The 14,684-nt window shown below is 40.4% G+C and overlaps 1 protein-coding gene across 6 annotated transcripts in view; it reads right to left on the bottom strand.

Moving 5' to 3' along the window:
* The window catches only part of MCTP2 (multiple C2 and transmembrane domain containing 2), a 237,312-nt gene that overhangs the window by 91,580 nt on the left and 131,048 nt on the right, over positions 1–14,684 (bottom strand). For all 6 annotated transcript variants that reach the window (XM_019460153.2, XM_019460154.2, XM_019460150.2 and 3 more), the window contains 2 exons: positions 4,032–4,134; positions 1,597–1,699 (listed from right to left, as the gene is read on the bottom strand). In XM_019460153.2, the coding sequence (XP_019315698.2) occupies positions 1,597–1,699; positions 4,032–4,134 (206 nt within the window). The remainder of the gene's footprint in view (positions 1–1,596; positions 1,700–4,031; positions 4,135–14,684) is intronic.

Below are 14,684 nucleotides of genomic sequence, written 5' to 3'. Positions count from 1 at the left end.
TAAAAATGACACCATGTAGTGTTTACCCAGCAAGGAATAACACATGTTACTGTGGATTTATCTCTAAAAACAAGAAAGGAGGGGTGCCCGGGTGGCTCACTCAGTTAAGCGTCCGGCTTCGCTCAGGTCATGATCTCGTGGTTCGTGGGTTCGCGTCGGAATCTGTGTGGACAGCTCAGAGCTGGGAGCCTGCTTCATATTCTGTGTCTCCCTCTCTCTCTGCCCCTCCCCCTGCTTGTACTCTCTCTCTCTCTCTCAAAAATAAATAAACATTAAAAAAATAAAAATAAATAAAAAACAAGAAAAGAAACGTCTCTGCCCTACCCAAAATAATTGAGAAGAAAAGGAAACTGAATTGTAAAGAAGGGTCTCTGATTCCTGTCCCTTTAGGTCCCTCTAAAATTGGGTCCCAAGCTCTCGTTACATGTATTCCTTCAGGAGTAACTGACAAAGTTGTAATAAAAAGAGAGAAAAGTCCCAAATTGCCCTCTCGTCCCTGAGAGTCAGTCTGTTCTACTACTGATGGGTCTGAGCATTTGGCAGGAGCCAAATCTACAAGAGGGCAGCGGCTTCACCCCTTTTCCTAGAGGAACACTGGGGAGAAGAGAATTTGGCGAGAAATGAACCAGGCGCTCAACACCAGGTAAATTAACCAGAAAAGATACTGAGGGATGCAGCGTTCCTTCCCCCTGTAAGCATCATGTGAGCTAGTCTAATATCACGGTTAAAGGCCTCTCCTCCTAAAAAATGCACTAACAGTTTGAAGAAATAAGTCTTCGGGAAGAAATAAATAAGGCCTTATGGACTAATATGACCATAACATCTCTATAAGAAAACATATTAATGGTTGGATGAAAAACTAAAATTCTCTCTTCTGGAAGAATACATCTGGTATAAACATTAATGTCCAATTAATAGGTGAAGTCAGATGCAGTCTTTGCACAGCTTCTCTCCTTTGTCCACGTAAAGGCATTATTGGGTGCTTTCTCCTCTGACTTTTTTAGGGTATTTTTTCATTCATCTCTTTGCTTATTCCGTTATGTTACCTTTTAACTGAAATGGCACTTTTTCTGAAAGAAGCTCTCTACTTTCTTCCACAAAGCATCTTTTGAGACTGAAAGCAAACCTAACTACTATGAAGGCAAAGAGAACTTTTGAGAAAATGGTCTTCAGTAGAGCTGAGAACCACTTTGCAGTTACCAGCAATTAATCTTTGAAGAAATGGGCAGTGAGGAGGTAATAAAGAAATATGTGTATGTTTTTCATTAACGAATGGAAAATCAGTCACGGATCTGTATTCCCGGAAACCAAACAGAAACTCCCGCCTTAGGACGGAAAGACTGAGAACAAATTGGAAGACTAGTCGAAAGGTTTTTGTCGGTCAAAGCAATATTTGACTGACACGGAGAAGATTATGTTAGTTTATATCTGAAACTACTAAAAATACTGGAAAAGGATGAGGAATAAAATAGTTGTTTCCTGCTATAGCAGGGGGGACTCCCCCCCCAGACTGACAAAGATAAAACAACCCCAGACCATAGAAACCTGTCAACCGTAAAATGACTTACGAACTGTATATTAACAACGGTAACTTACGGACAGCAAGGGAATGGCAACTTTTCCAAGAAAATCAGGAGGTTTATCTCCATCTTCGTCAAACACTGTCACTTCCAAAACATCATGGATATCTTTAATAGGACTGAAACAAGAAATGTACCACCTATTATATACAAAAACACACAAGTGGAGTCTGTTCGTGAAGATCTGAACACACGGTTTCACTAATTAAGCCTGTATGCCCTTAGAGTATAAAACTACCATTTAATTAAATTCCAAAAATTAAATCAAACTGAACTCTATTCCCAAACCTTCCATCATGGAAGATTCAGACATCCCTGTGAAAAAAAAAAAAGTCAACTTTTTTACTCTGACATTTTCCATGCATATGTGCACTCGAGGGTAGGACTGTTAAAGAAACAGGAGGATAAAGAATAAGAGACAGAATGAGGAGAGTAAAAGGACAGTGATTTCAAAGTAGCTTCCAAATAGGCAATAAGACTGTCTTTAAATTAATGAAGAAAAAAGTGAATTAATGAAGAATTCCCTTAAAAAAAAAAAAAGGGCGGTGAAAATCACTTTTGCTGAGATTTACAGAAAATTTCCTAGTGTTGAAACGCAAAATACTAAAAATCCCATGCATATTTAGAAACATTTTTTATGTTGACCAGAAACTAGACATCACCCCTGATGAAAAATGGAGCCATGGTCATTAGCAAACAAGAAAATCTTTCATATGACAATTTGCAAACTGGCTTAGGAGAGTTAATCCACTTTTCACAGATCCATGGGAACTTTCACTAATGTTTTATAGTTTTCAGAGTACAGATCTTTCACCTCTTTAGTTAAGTTTATTCCTAGGTATTTTATGATTTTTGGTATAATTATAAATGGGATTGTCTTATTAATTTCTGTTTCTGCTGCTCCATTATTAGCGTATAGAAATGCAACAGATTTCTGTATATTGATTTTTATCCTACAACCTTACTGAATTCATGTATCACTTCCAGGAGTTTTTTGGTAGAATCTTTAGGGTTTTCTATATAGAGTATCATGTCATCTGCAAATAGTGAACGTTTTACTTCCTGCTTACTAATTTGGATGCCTTATATTTCTTTTTCTTGTCTGATTGCTGTGGCTAGGACTTCCAAGATGATGTTAAATAAAAGCGGTGAGATGGCACATCCTTGTTTTATTCTTGACCTTAGGGGAAAGCTCTCCTTTTTTCCTATTAAGTATGATGCTGTGAGTAAACCTACTTCATTGAGGATTTTTATCATGAATGGATATTGTACCTTGTCAAATGCTTTTTCTGCATCTATTGAAATAACCGTATGGTTTTTATCCTCTTATTTATGTGATATAGCATGTTAACTGATTTGTAAATATTGAGCCATCCTTGCATCCTAGGAATAAACCGCCCTTGATTGTGGTGAATGGTTTTTTTTAAATGTATTGTTGGATTCTGCCTGCTAATATATTATTGAGGATTTTTGCATCTATGTTCATCAGAGGTATTAGCTTATAGTTAGTTCTCTTTTTCTGTGGTGTCTTTATCTGGTCTTGGAATCAGGGTAATGTTGGTCTCATAGAATGAATTTAGGAGTTTTCCTTCTCTCCTGTTTTTTGCAAAAGTGAGAAAAATGGGTGTTAACTCTTCTTTAATTGTTTGGTAGGATTTACCTGTGCAACCACCTGGTATCGGACTTTTTTGTATGTTGGGAGTTTGTTGATTGTGAATTCAGTTTCGACCCTTGGGAACTTTCTACTTGGAAATCATCAACTCTATTCAAACTGTATTCTTTCGGTTATAAGCCCAACGTTTCTTCAGCATTGTAAGGGCAGTGAACTATCATCTGACCCCAGTTCAACAGGTGCTTCCCCTTGAAGCCCAGGCACCTCAGAATCTAAAGCAAACCAGGAAATAAATCCATCTTTGTAAATGCCTGAATTTGAAAGAGTAGACAGGGCATCACTGTGGAGCAGGGGTCATTCAGACAAACTGGAATACAAGGAGACTTTGGGACTCTTTGAGGAATCACAGAAAACCTGTATTTTCAAAAAGACTCTGGCATAATACAAGTCTTTAGGCCTTATAATAATGTTGTCACCCATAAACTTGAATTTAAGGCAGATCTACATGTGTAATTTGCTTTAACTCAGGAATGACTTTGTCTGGATATATGGAAGCTTCCACCTACTAACAGATTAATTGAGTTACTGAAAGATCTACCTTACAAATGTCTCCTATAACACTCCCTTGCAGTTCCAAATGGCCTTATTTATTATTAACACTCTATAAAATGAAAGGATAAAAGGTGTTTAGAAGGAAAAAAATAATAAGATTCATCCTTCGCTCATAAAAATGGACAGAACGTTCCACTCAGGAGCCCCAGCCTGCCCCAAACATATCACGGCTAACTGGTCTCTAAGTTAAAACTGCTCCTTGATATTCTGGAGGCTAAAGCACTTACAATGTAAAAACTTTGTTCCACTCAGGGTTGAGGTTTTTGTAAATGGTGTGTGTCTGAAGTCGGTCATTGCCTAACTCCAACAAGCAAAAAGGATCGCTCTTCCCTGGAAAGAGAACACAAGACATTGGTCAAGGCCAAGGACTCTCCTTGGTCAGAGATAAATGAATCGCAAAAGTAACAGAGGACAAGCGAATAAAAGTCATGCACTTTATACCAGTAAGACTGTGCTCGCTGAAAGGGCAAAAGTGAGCATCTCTTTCCAGCATGTCTTATGTAGGAATACAGGACACCGACAGAATCTACACGCGCCGGAAGAGGAGCACCTAATAGATAGGGACTCGTATGCAACCCAGATGCAGGACTGACAGCCAGTGACCACACAGGTCACATAGGAGCAGGTGTCAATCTGGCAGGTGAGGGAGTCCAGTTTTGTGTTTTGCTTTAAAACAGAAGCTCTTCTCGTCTCAAGGAGAACGTAGGCAGCAAACAGAGAGGAGCTTCTGTTTTACAGGTGCCTGGGTGGCTCGGTTGGTTGAGCATCCGACATCGGCTAGGGTCATGATCTCATGGTTCATGAGTTCGAGCCGCACAGTGGGCTCACCGCTGTCAGCGCAGAGCCTGCTTTGGATCCTCTGTCTCCCTCTCTCTGCCCCTCCCCCATTAGGCTCTCTCAAAAATAAATACACATTTAAAATATAGATAGATAGATAGATAGATAATTACCCTGCTATAGCTGAAAGCCTAGGGTAACCTATAGGCTTCTTTATGATCGTGAGAGAAGGGAGAAAAAGTATAAACAGGGCTATTTAGGAGGTAAAACTTCTCTGCAGGAAGTGGCCAAGAACACTTATGATCTTATACATTTAGTACATTATGAGAACACATATGCTGCATTTTTGCTGCTCGAAAACATGCAGAAGTAGAATTCCATAAAGCAAGTTCAAAGTTTTTGTCTTAAAAGAAATGAAGCCTGACCCTTACTTCTCTCATCTCACCTCTTCTTTTGCCACCCCACCTCACATATCCTCCAAAAGACAATATAAATAAACAAACAAAAGGTTAGAAAATCCAAAATCCAAAGCTGAACCCAGAAAGCTACTGTTGAAAGAAAGAAAGAAAGAAAGAAAGAAAGAAAGAAAGAAAGAAAGAAGAAAGAAAGAAAAAAGAAGGAAAGAAAGAAAGAAAGAAAGAAAGAAAAAAGAAGGAAAGAAAGAAAGAAAGAAAGAAAGAAAGAAAGAAAGAAAGAAAAAAGAAGGAAAGAAAGAAGGAAAGAAAGAAAGAAAGAAAGAAAGAAAGAAAGAAAGAAAGAAAAGAAAGAAAGAAGAAGGAAAGAAAGAAAGAAGAAAAGAAACGCTCTCCCCTTTTGTTAGGTTTGGTAGAGGGATCTAGAATCGGAACTGTCAGGGACAGAATGGATGGCTCTATAATGTCCATACAACATGAGCACATCGCCGGCCTCTGCAGCAGTGACACTCTACAAAGCGGTACATCCTAAATTAATTGGGGGCATGAGAACAGATGCTCTCCAACAAATGGTCGAGGAATCCCAGGCCAGGGTCTAATGCAGAGAGTACTCAGGCCTCTTGACCTACTGGCCTACCATTTAGGTCACTGAACCTACATCTAATTAACTTAATAACCAGGAGCTCTGAGGTACTGTGCATCATGTGAAGGAGTCTGCATGAATATTATATTAAAAAAAAAAAAAAGAAGATGCATGCTAAAAGTCATTATTAAACAGGAGATTCCATTCAACGGACTAGTGGTCTGGACACTTGGATGCCTGGCCAAAGCTTCTAAGTCAATGCCACGATCTCAGTGGCCAGTAGACAATGGCCAAGCCGTGGAGACATAAATGGATGAGTCGGGGTTGTCAATTATAACACGGAAACGGCCCCCGTCTAAATTTAACAGAGAAGCAATTGACTAAACTAATATCAGCTCTCAGAATCACCACAAAGATGGGAAAACCGGGGCTTGAAAATCACCAGAAACCAAAGGGTGTTTCGACATACTCAGGCACAAGACCCTCAGTCAGTATCTCACCCCAGGAAAAGTCTGGTGGGGCCTCCGCTTCCCGGGAAAACTAGCCTCCCAGATGCTCCTATTACCGGCCCCTGGTGAGGCTGCCTCTAATATGAATTCTCTACTCCTGCTCCTTTGCGACACTTGACACAAGAAGTGCTTTCTGATTCGGAGGAAGCATCGGATTGCTCCCGCCTAGCCAAGTACCGGGGTCCTAAATGCCAGAGCTCAGAAAAGAGGCGATGGCTTTTCACCTCCTGTCAACGCAAGGAGGCTCTGACCTCTTCTCCCAAACGTGCCCTGGGAAACTCCCCAGATTTCCAGGGGGCGGGTTCCGAAATCAAACCAATACAAAAACCCATCTACATCTTGCAAAATAAGAATAATAATAACAATAATAATAGTAAAGTCTTGCTTATTTCCAGGCAGTTTTACTCGGGGAGCGTGTTTGTCAGGGCGGCGGGTAGGTTTTGGGTGGGGAGGGACTCCAGATTGCCTCTTTAACAACCATGAACTTGAAAGAGAACCCGAGCTCCCCGTTGAGCGCTCAGCTGGAGCTCTCAACCTGGGCTCAAAACAGCTACTTAACCGTTTGCCAGACTGTTAGTAGGTGTCAGGACAGAGACACCCACATGACATCGCATCAGCAGTCCCTCCAGGGAAACCACCTGACACATTTAATGAAAGCCCTGGGGTGACTCCACAGCAGGGCAGAGACACGGCTGGTCCTGTGCAGGCACAGGTGGGCTGGAGCTGTGGCCCCCTCTCTCTTGAGCCAGCACACTCTTAGCCGTCCCAGCTAATGAGGAACAGACTTCCTTCCAGAAACTGGGAACTTCAGTTATGCGTCTCCAAGGAACATACCGCACCAACCCTCCGAAGGTAATTCCGTCAAAGCTCATTAAAACGCTGCATTTGTTAATATTACAGTATAAACAGGCAGAGAGGAGGAAGAAGAAACAAAGACATAAACACATTTATGGAGTAGTTCATCTATCCTTTCTGGGTTGCTTTCCTTCCCTAACACGGTTCCGGGTGTCTGGGGGCTTTCAATGAAATTTCCATCATGAATGTGTTTATCGGGGAGAAAAAAAGTGATCTCCCGTAATACGTGAAACGTCCAAATGTTCTCCCAATGGCACCGGGCACACGCACCAGGCAAACTGACGTACACACACTTGCGACAGCGCTTTTTGCTTTTTGGTCCACCTGGCTGCACAGGTAAAACACCTAGATGACCTCTTCTACATCCAGACACACGTCACCTCGACACGGTCCCACCACTGGCGACTCAGTTGCATGGTACTAGGGTTTCTAGAGGAAGATCCTTCCTGAAGTTAAGGGTAAAGCATCATGGCTCAGAAGGGGAGGCCCACAGAGCCACGCCAGAGTAAATTTCCATAAACCCTCCCTTCACGCCTTGTTTCCAAACATATGCATATAAACCTTACCACTGCATACTGGTACAAAGCGCTCACCTTAAAAACTTATTCTCTGACAATTTACCCCACACGATCCATCCTGATCTACCCTCTATTCCCCAACCCTATTATCGAGGTTGATGTGTCTTTCCCCCCACCCCTGACCAGCACACAGAGATGTGGGGCTGGGATACGCTTCCTATTCTGCATGTGGAATGACCTCTCCCTGCAATGCTCTCCCAACCCTTGGTCCTAACCAAAACACGAAGGCCAACTCACCTCCAAGACCTAGTTCAAGATGCATCATCTTCATAGAACTTTCTCTGCAACCTGAGGCTCCATGGCGCCTCCCCTTTCCCCCCAACCCCTATGATGATTAACTTGAAAATTATGATGCTTCACTGCATGGTGCACCTGCTCCTTTATCCGACAAATACTCTATGATCCCGACAACGTAAACAACACCGTGCTACGAGCCGAGAGGGGTTTTCAAAGAAGAAACACTGATCTCTGTTGGTGCTGGGTCTAACTTTCCAAGTACGTCCTGCCTCCCTGAGTGGGTTGCAAGCTTTTCGAATCCAAAGAAAGGCCTCGGTGGAGTCACACAGGTGACCACGTCCTTACGTCACTGCTGCAGACATCCAGAGCATGGCACAGACAGGTCTATATTAGGACTGCGAGATCCACAGAGGAAGAGAAGGACTCAGTTTTGCTGAAATGTTATTTAACTAAGTTTGCACGTTTCTACCATTCCAGCACAAACACAGAAAACATATAAGAACTAGTGACGTAAGAATTTTTCCTTCTTCTGACTCCATTCCCGTCACTAGTCAAGTTCGAAAAAAAAAAAGAAACACCAGCACCGTCTACTCCATTTGCCTAACATCTCCCCCTTTCCACTGTTGCACCCTGAAAATCCTCCAGGAACGTGATTTCTTCCAGGTCTGGGGAGAACGCTGTAGGCTCTGGAACATGCTGTCCCCTGGTTTTCAAATGCTTTCCTTTTACCTCTGCCGTGCTAACTCATCTCTGACATCCTTGTTAAAACATCGCAGGAACACCAAGCAGGTGTCCTTTTAATGAACCTTCGCATCCTGTTCTTGACCTTAGGAGTACAACTGTCATTACCACTGACCCGTGAACAACACAGGTTTGAATCGTGCAGGTACACTCCTAGGTGGATTTTTTTTTTAAAAAATAGATAATGCAGTATCATACCGCAAATGAATTTTCTCTTCCATGGTTTTCTTAATAACATTTTCTATTGGAAAAATACAGTATATAATACATATAACATACACGTATGTGTTACTCGGCTCTTTGTGTTATCAAAAAGGCTTCAGGTCAACAGCAGGCTATGAGTACTTAAAAGTTACATGCCCTTGGGTGGCTCAGTCTCTTAAGCGTCCGACTTCAGCTCAGGTGGTGATTTCACGGTTTGGGAGTTCAAGCCCCACCCCCCACCCCCCACCCCCGCCCCGCCACCCCATCCCACATTGGGCTCTCTGCTCTCAGCACAGAGCCTGCTTCAGATCCTGTCTCCCTCTCTCTCTGACCCTCCCTGCTTCGTGTTCTCTCTCAAAAAATAAACAAGCAAACAAACATTAAAAAATTAAGAGTTAAATTCCAATTTTTGCCCATTTTGACTGTATGGACTCTCAATGCTCCTACCCCCGCCCCTTACTGTTCAAATGTCAACTGTGGATCCTGCTGGTTTAATTAGCCGCTTCATGTGGGAGCGAGGGTCAATGCCTATTCCCTGAGACATCCCCAGAGCCTACCACAGCCTCTCCCATAGAGCAGGTATGTTTGCTGAAAAAATTCATTAATTACTAAGAACCCAACTAATAAGATCCAAGTGACTCCTTTGTTAATTCGCAGGCCAAAAGCGCACTGAGTTCATTCACTCTCTAGGTCCTACTAATTTAAACACTGCTAAATATTACACATACTTCCAAACGCTGCGCCGACGAGAGTCCCATGTTCTTTGGCAGACTATTAAAGCAGATGGCGAGCCAAAGACAGATTTATATAGTTTTTGATGTGTTTTTAAAAAGTTGGTCTTGATTTGAGCCCAGCTATCCAATAGTTCTCAAGGAAATTAAAAGCATTCAATCACTATTGTTAAGGCTTTTAGAAATTGCAATTACAGTCGTCCCTTTGAAAATAGGGCATCTTTAAGAGGAGAGGTATTGCTATGGATACAACTTCAAACAGACAATGAAAACAAACCAGAAAATGGACAGGTGACTTAAAACTCCCAGTGAACAGTAACTGTAAGGCTCTTTTCCTCTGATACAAGCAGTCATGTTTTGAAGAAAACAAAAAACAATCAAAAAAATTCATGGTCAATGGAATAATTTATAGAAACTACTCAAAAGTCATGATTGCAGCATATGGCTGGAATATTTCTACTCTACAGTGTGGGATCTAAATGAAGTGTTTTGGTCAATAGTTTTTCAGAATAGCGCTCTTGTATGTAACAAAAAAACTGATGAGCCCCGCAAAAGTATTTTATATTGATAAAACTATTATTCAGATTATCAAAATGTGAAAGCAAGCACCAAAGTAGCTTAAGTATTAAACCAGTATTAAGAATTTTCCTACCAGGAAACACATTTTTTTTCTTTACTTTTATCAGGCAGCAGAAACAGAACAAAAAGAAAAAACATTTTAGACCGGTAACTAGATTTCTCAAAGTGTTCGTTGAAAAGCCAAGTGCGATGAGAAATCCTGGTATTTCTGACATTATTTGATAGAAAATTATAAACAAAATATTAAGACAATAATCTTTGGAATTCTCCACATCAACCATAATCTACTCGAATAGATTTAATACAAAATGGAAATAGTATTTATTGAACATGCAATATGTGTCAGGCATGTTCACGTAGGTTTTAATTAACCCTCAAAATATCCGCGGGGAAGGGGACCTAAGGCCAGTATGTGGTAGAACCAAGATTTAAAATAGTTCTCCATTTCTGTGTCTGTTTTACACCATAATAGATATGGATTAGAATGAAAGCAGCTACCATAAAAATAAAGAGTAAAAAAATGGGGACTGAGTTCCATCTTTGACTAATAAGTCATTGCATTGAACACCGATTGACTTAACCCCTGAGTCACGATCTCTGAAGGCTCATTCACTGAATGAATGGAGAACTCTACCCCAGGCAGGAGAGATGATCCCTGTGTTTGGAACAACAGACCAAGAGCTCCTCCTAATGGCACTGGGAACTGGAAATGCCACCAAGATTTTGAGCAAGGTCCTCATTCACTTCCATGATACCTGCTGCCCCCTACAGGCAACTCTGAGAAAGGCTGAGCCACCAAGTTGCTTAAGGGTGTGTCTGAGGTACAGTAGGGACTCAATGAATATTTCTTGAAGGTCGCTAGATCTGCCACCAAGCTGACTTAGTTGACACAAGTTTTAAAAGCAACTGGGAAGCTATATTGGGCTCCCTGGAAAGAAGGTGGGGATTTGGGAATTACATGTATCTTTGTTCTCCTGGATCAGGTGCTACTGGGGACCCTATCCTGCTTATTTATCAAATGAAGCTACTTCACAATAACAAATATATATATATATATATATATATATATATATATATATATATATGGCAGTTGTCTTATTACCACTGGCAACAGAGAAAGGGTCCACGTGACAACCCTACTGCCAAGAAGTCACGAAGATCCAGACATATTTGAACGCTTTTTGCCTCTGATGGGTGGGTTTTGTAGGGCAAAATGTGCCAAAGAAGTTGCAAGGATGCAAGAAAAGTCCCCGGAGAACAAGTAACTCTAGGATGTGAGCAAAGGTGGTATTTCCGGTCTGTTCCTTCGTCGTCTCTTGATAGATACCTCCCCAGGTTCTCATCATGGCGGACAGATTATTACCATGACAAGAACGTGAAGACTTAAGATAGGATTGTGCTGCAAAGAGGAGAGATATTGAGATCTGTATTCCATTACATTGTTACATTATTTATTGTCATTCTACAAGGAGGTGGGCTTGCCACGCTGCTCCGCATGCTCTTTTGTTACCGTTGGCTTGGTGAGGTCAAGAAAACTCCTACGTTTCTACAACCCCCATTTTATGCCCAGAATTCTTAATGGGTAGGGGCACCTTGGCAGTGGTAACAGGGTAGAAGAATGAAGCAGAGGGAGACCGAACAATAGCCAGTCTTACCGCTAGAAGATTCCCTAGGGGAAAGGATGTCAACATATAAGAATTATTGTAAAGAATAAAGAGGAGGCTTAATTAACAGGAAGGAAGAAGTGTGAAACCCACACCTTGATTCAGAGAATATAAAAGAAGAGTCATTGACTAGGTGTTGAATTTGGCAGGTACTTTCTTTATGTACACGGTAGTTATGATGGCTTCAATACTGAAACATGGAAGCAACCCCTTAATGTTAAAATCTAGCAGGTTTCCCACCATAGTCTATCAATTATAATAAGGCTCTCCAGAACAATCCTCCCTATGTGTGCTAACATATAGTAAACAGTTTCCCACTTTTCACTGGTTGCTCTCTCAGTAGGTAGGTTAAGCATTGTCGTTTGTACCGAAATACAAACCTGATGAGAAAAGATTCAGTTCTTTGACAATTCTTCTATTTGTCTGTCACCTACATTATTATCCTTCATGATATAAACTCTGCTTTTTTCCCCACAGTATTAACTCATGAATCTGATGTAGCCCCGGGCAAAGTGGACGCTATGGCACCGTTCTCTCTGAGGGCTTTACCATAGAGGGAACCTGTTGCACACATCATTTCTCAGCTCTGTCCTGAACAAAATCTTCCTCTCACTTCATTAGAATGTGGGTTACTTTCTTCTCAAAACAGCTGAGTTTTAAGACTGGCAGCAGCTGAGTGGCATATGTGGGTCTCATTAAGCATTACCGACAGCCAGCCTCACCTTGAGTCTCAAAGTACAATTTATCATCTGTTTCGTGAATCAAGGCTATGGCCTGCTTTACTACAGAAGCAATAGCATCAGAATGGACAACCTATTACTTAAAAATTTTAGGTTACGTTGGACTCAAGGGGTTTGTGAGACAAACTCTTTAATAAAAATATCTGACAGGCTCTTCTATTAGAATGACTGCTTATGGCCATCCACATCTAATATTGGCTGTAGAGAACATTAAAATGTCTTTCGCCAATTTTAGACGGACCGACTGCAAGAGAAGATACATTACTTCGGATTTTTTAAGCGTCGTCTCACTTATATACAAACAAATGCCAGACATAAAAAAAAAAAAAATACCAAGCTACCTATAAATTCAAACATATGAGCATTGAATCGGTTCCATCACACAACAGAATGGCATATTTATAAAAGAATGCATGAATTCAAAACTAATAAATATCTTTTTTATACATTAGAGCACTGAAGCCTTTATCTTTTGTAAATATCTTAATACTGGTGATATACGTAAATTTACATTATTAATATCTTCTAACACATTTGGAAAGGTACACTTTTTTTCTTCATTTAAAAAGCACATTTTTACTTCTCATTTGGAAAGAAATTCACTTTAGTGATTAGGCTTGTGTGTAAATAGTATACACACATATGTATATACATATATGTATATATACAAAGTGTATATAAAGTGTGTATATATTACGTATATCATATATACATCTACTATTTCAATGTTCTAAAATATTAGCAAAGTAATGGGGATTTAATGTCTCCAAAGTTTAATTTCTTCTCATGACTCTATAATTATATTAGGCTGTATTTTTTTATGATTAGATAATCATAACACCAATAACCACTAAGAGAGAGTATCCTACTTTGACCGCAGTGGCAATGCGCAGTTAATATTTTCTTTTTTGAAGTCCTCCTTGCTAAGACAGAGATCACTTCAAACTGGGCAAACCGTTGACAAGAAGGCTTACCAAGTGCCTTCACTGCCCTTCTAGGACATGTACTCTGTACTCTGCAAACTCTTGACAATAACCTCCATACACAATACTACCAAGATCTCTCCCTGAATGTTAGCTTTATCAATGTTCTCCCGGAATCTTCTGTAAAACAAACTTAAAGCATCCGTTATTGTGGTTATTCAGTATTGTTTGTAAGAAAAAAAGAATGATCAAAAAGTAGGAAACTGTCTAAAATAATGACCATTCTCTGAGAACGCCCCTGGTTATTCCGAGTAAATACATTTCTTTTTTTATTTGCAGGAGTGAATGCTTTGTTTCCGGAGCCACTGCCATAGAACGCTCATTTATAAAGTACAGCAGGCTGGAAAAGGCGGGGCATGGGGTATAATTGGTTACTTATTTCTTAAATGTTTCTGGTACTGACAATCTTGGGTATACACACCTCTTCTGATTCACCAGCAGACAGCATTTTTCACCGCATAGCAATTGAACTGGTAACAATAATAACAGATAATGTGTGAGTCCCCACCATATGATACAGACGTTAACCTCTTGCAGGTCTTAATGACATCCCTATTGCTACCTCCCTGCAGTCTGAATCCATTTCTTTTCTTCATATAGAAAATTTGCTTTACAACCCTCTGCATTAGGTCCACTTTGTTGCCCTAAAGCAATATCCTGGTTGAGAATAGACCAGAGGATTCACACAGGAGCCTGCCAGCCAATAAAGAACACAGACTGTGAAATCTGGTTCTAAAAATAAAGATCAATGTGGTCTAAAGACATGTTTAGCTAATGACAAGGAACTTTGCTTCAATTCTGAGTGATAATTTTCCCATAAATAATACAGAGACAGTGAAACATCAGGGCATTTAGTCAAACCACACAGCATGACTGGATTTGTAACCACTGCTTTTTGTGACTGGAATCTTCTGGTACTTGTCTTCAGCCACTGCAAAACTATCTACGAGAATCTTGAATATAAAGAAAATGACAAAATGACAACATTTTCCCCCCAAATTATTCTTCTGAAAAGAGAGTTTTGCTTTATCTCCTGGCTTTTTTTTTTTTTTTTTTTTTTTTTTTTTTTTTAAGGTTCCTTTCTTATTCACTTTAATAGTCAAAATACTGTTTGGAAAAGCGACATTGACTTGAAACACCTCCACAAATACTAGTTTGGGGGGATGCAGAAAGGGTACCTGTCAGGACGGGTGAAATTAAGGAGGTTTTAAAAATGTGTTTCCACATACGGCTGTAGTTGTAAACAAGACTTTAAAAAAAAAAAACAAAAACTTTTTTTAAAGAAA

The sequence above is a fragment of the Panthera pardus genome, unplaced genomic scaffold (assembly GCF_024362965.1).
Source record: "Panthera pardus isolate Hobbes unplaced genomic scaffold, ASM2436296v1 HiC_scaffold_24, whole genome shotgun sequence".
Classification (NCBI taxonomy): domain Eukaryota; kingdom Metazoa; phylum Chordata; class Mammalia; order Carnivora; family Felidae; genus Panthera; species Panthera pardus.
This window is presented reverse-complemented; position numbering and strand designations above follow the sequence as displayed.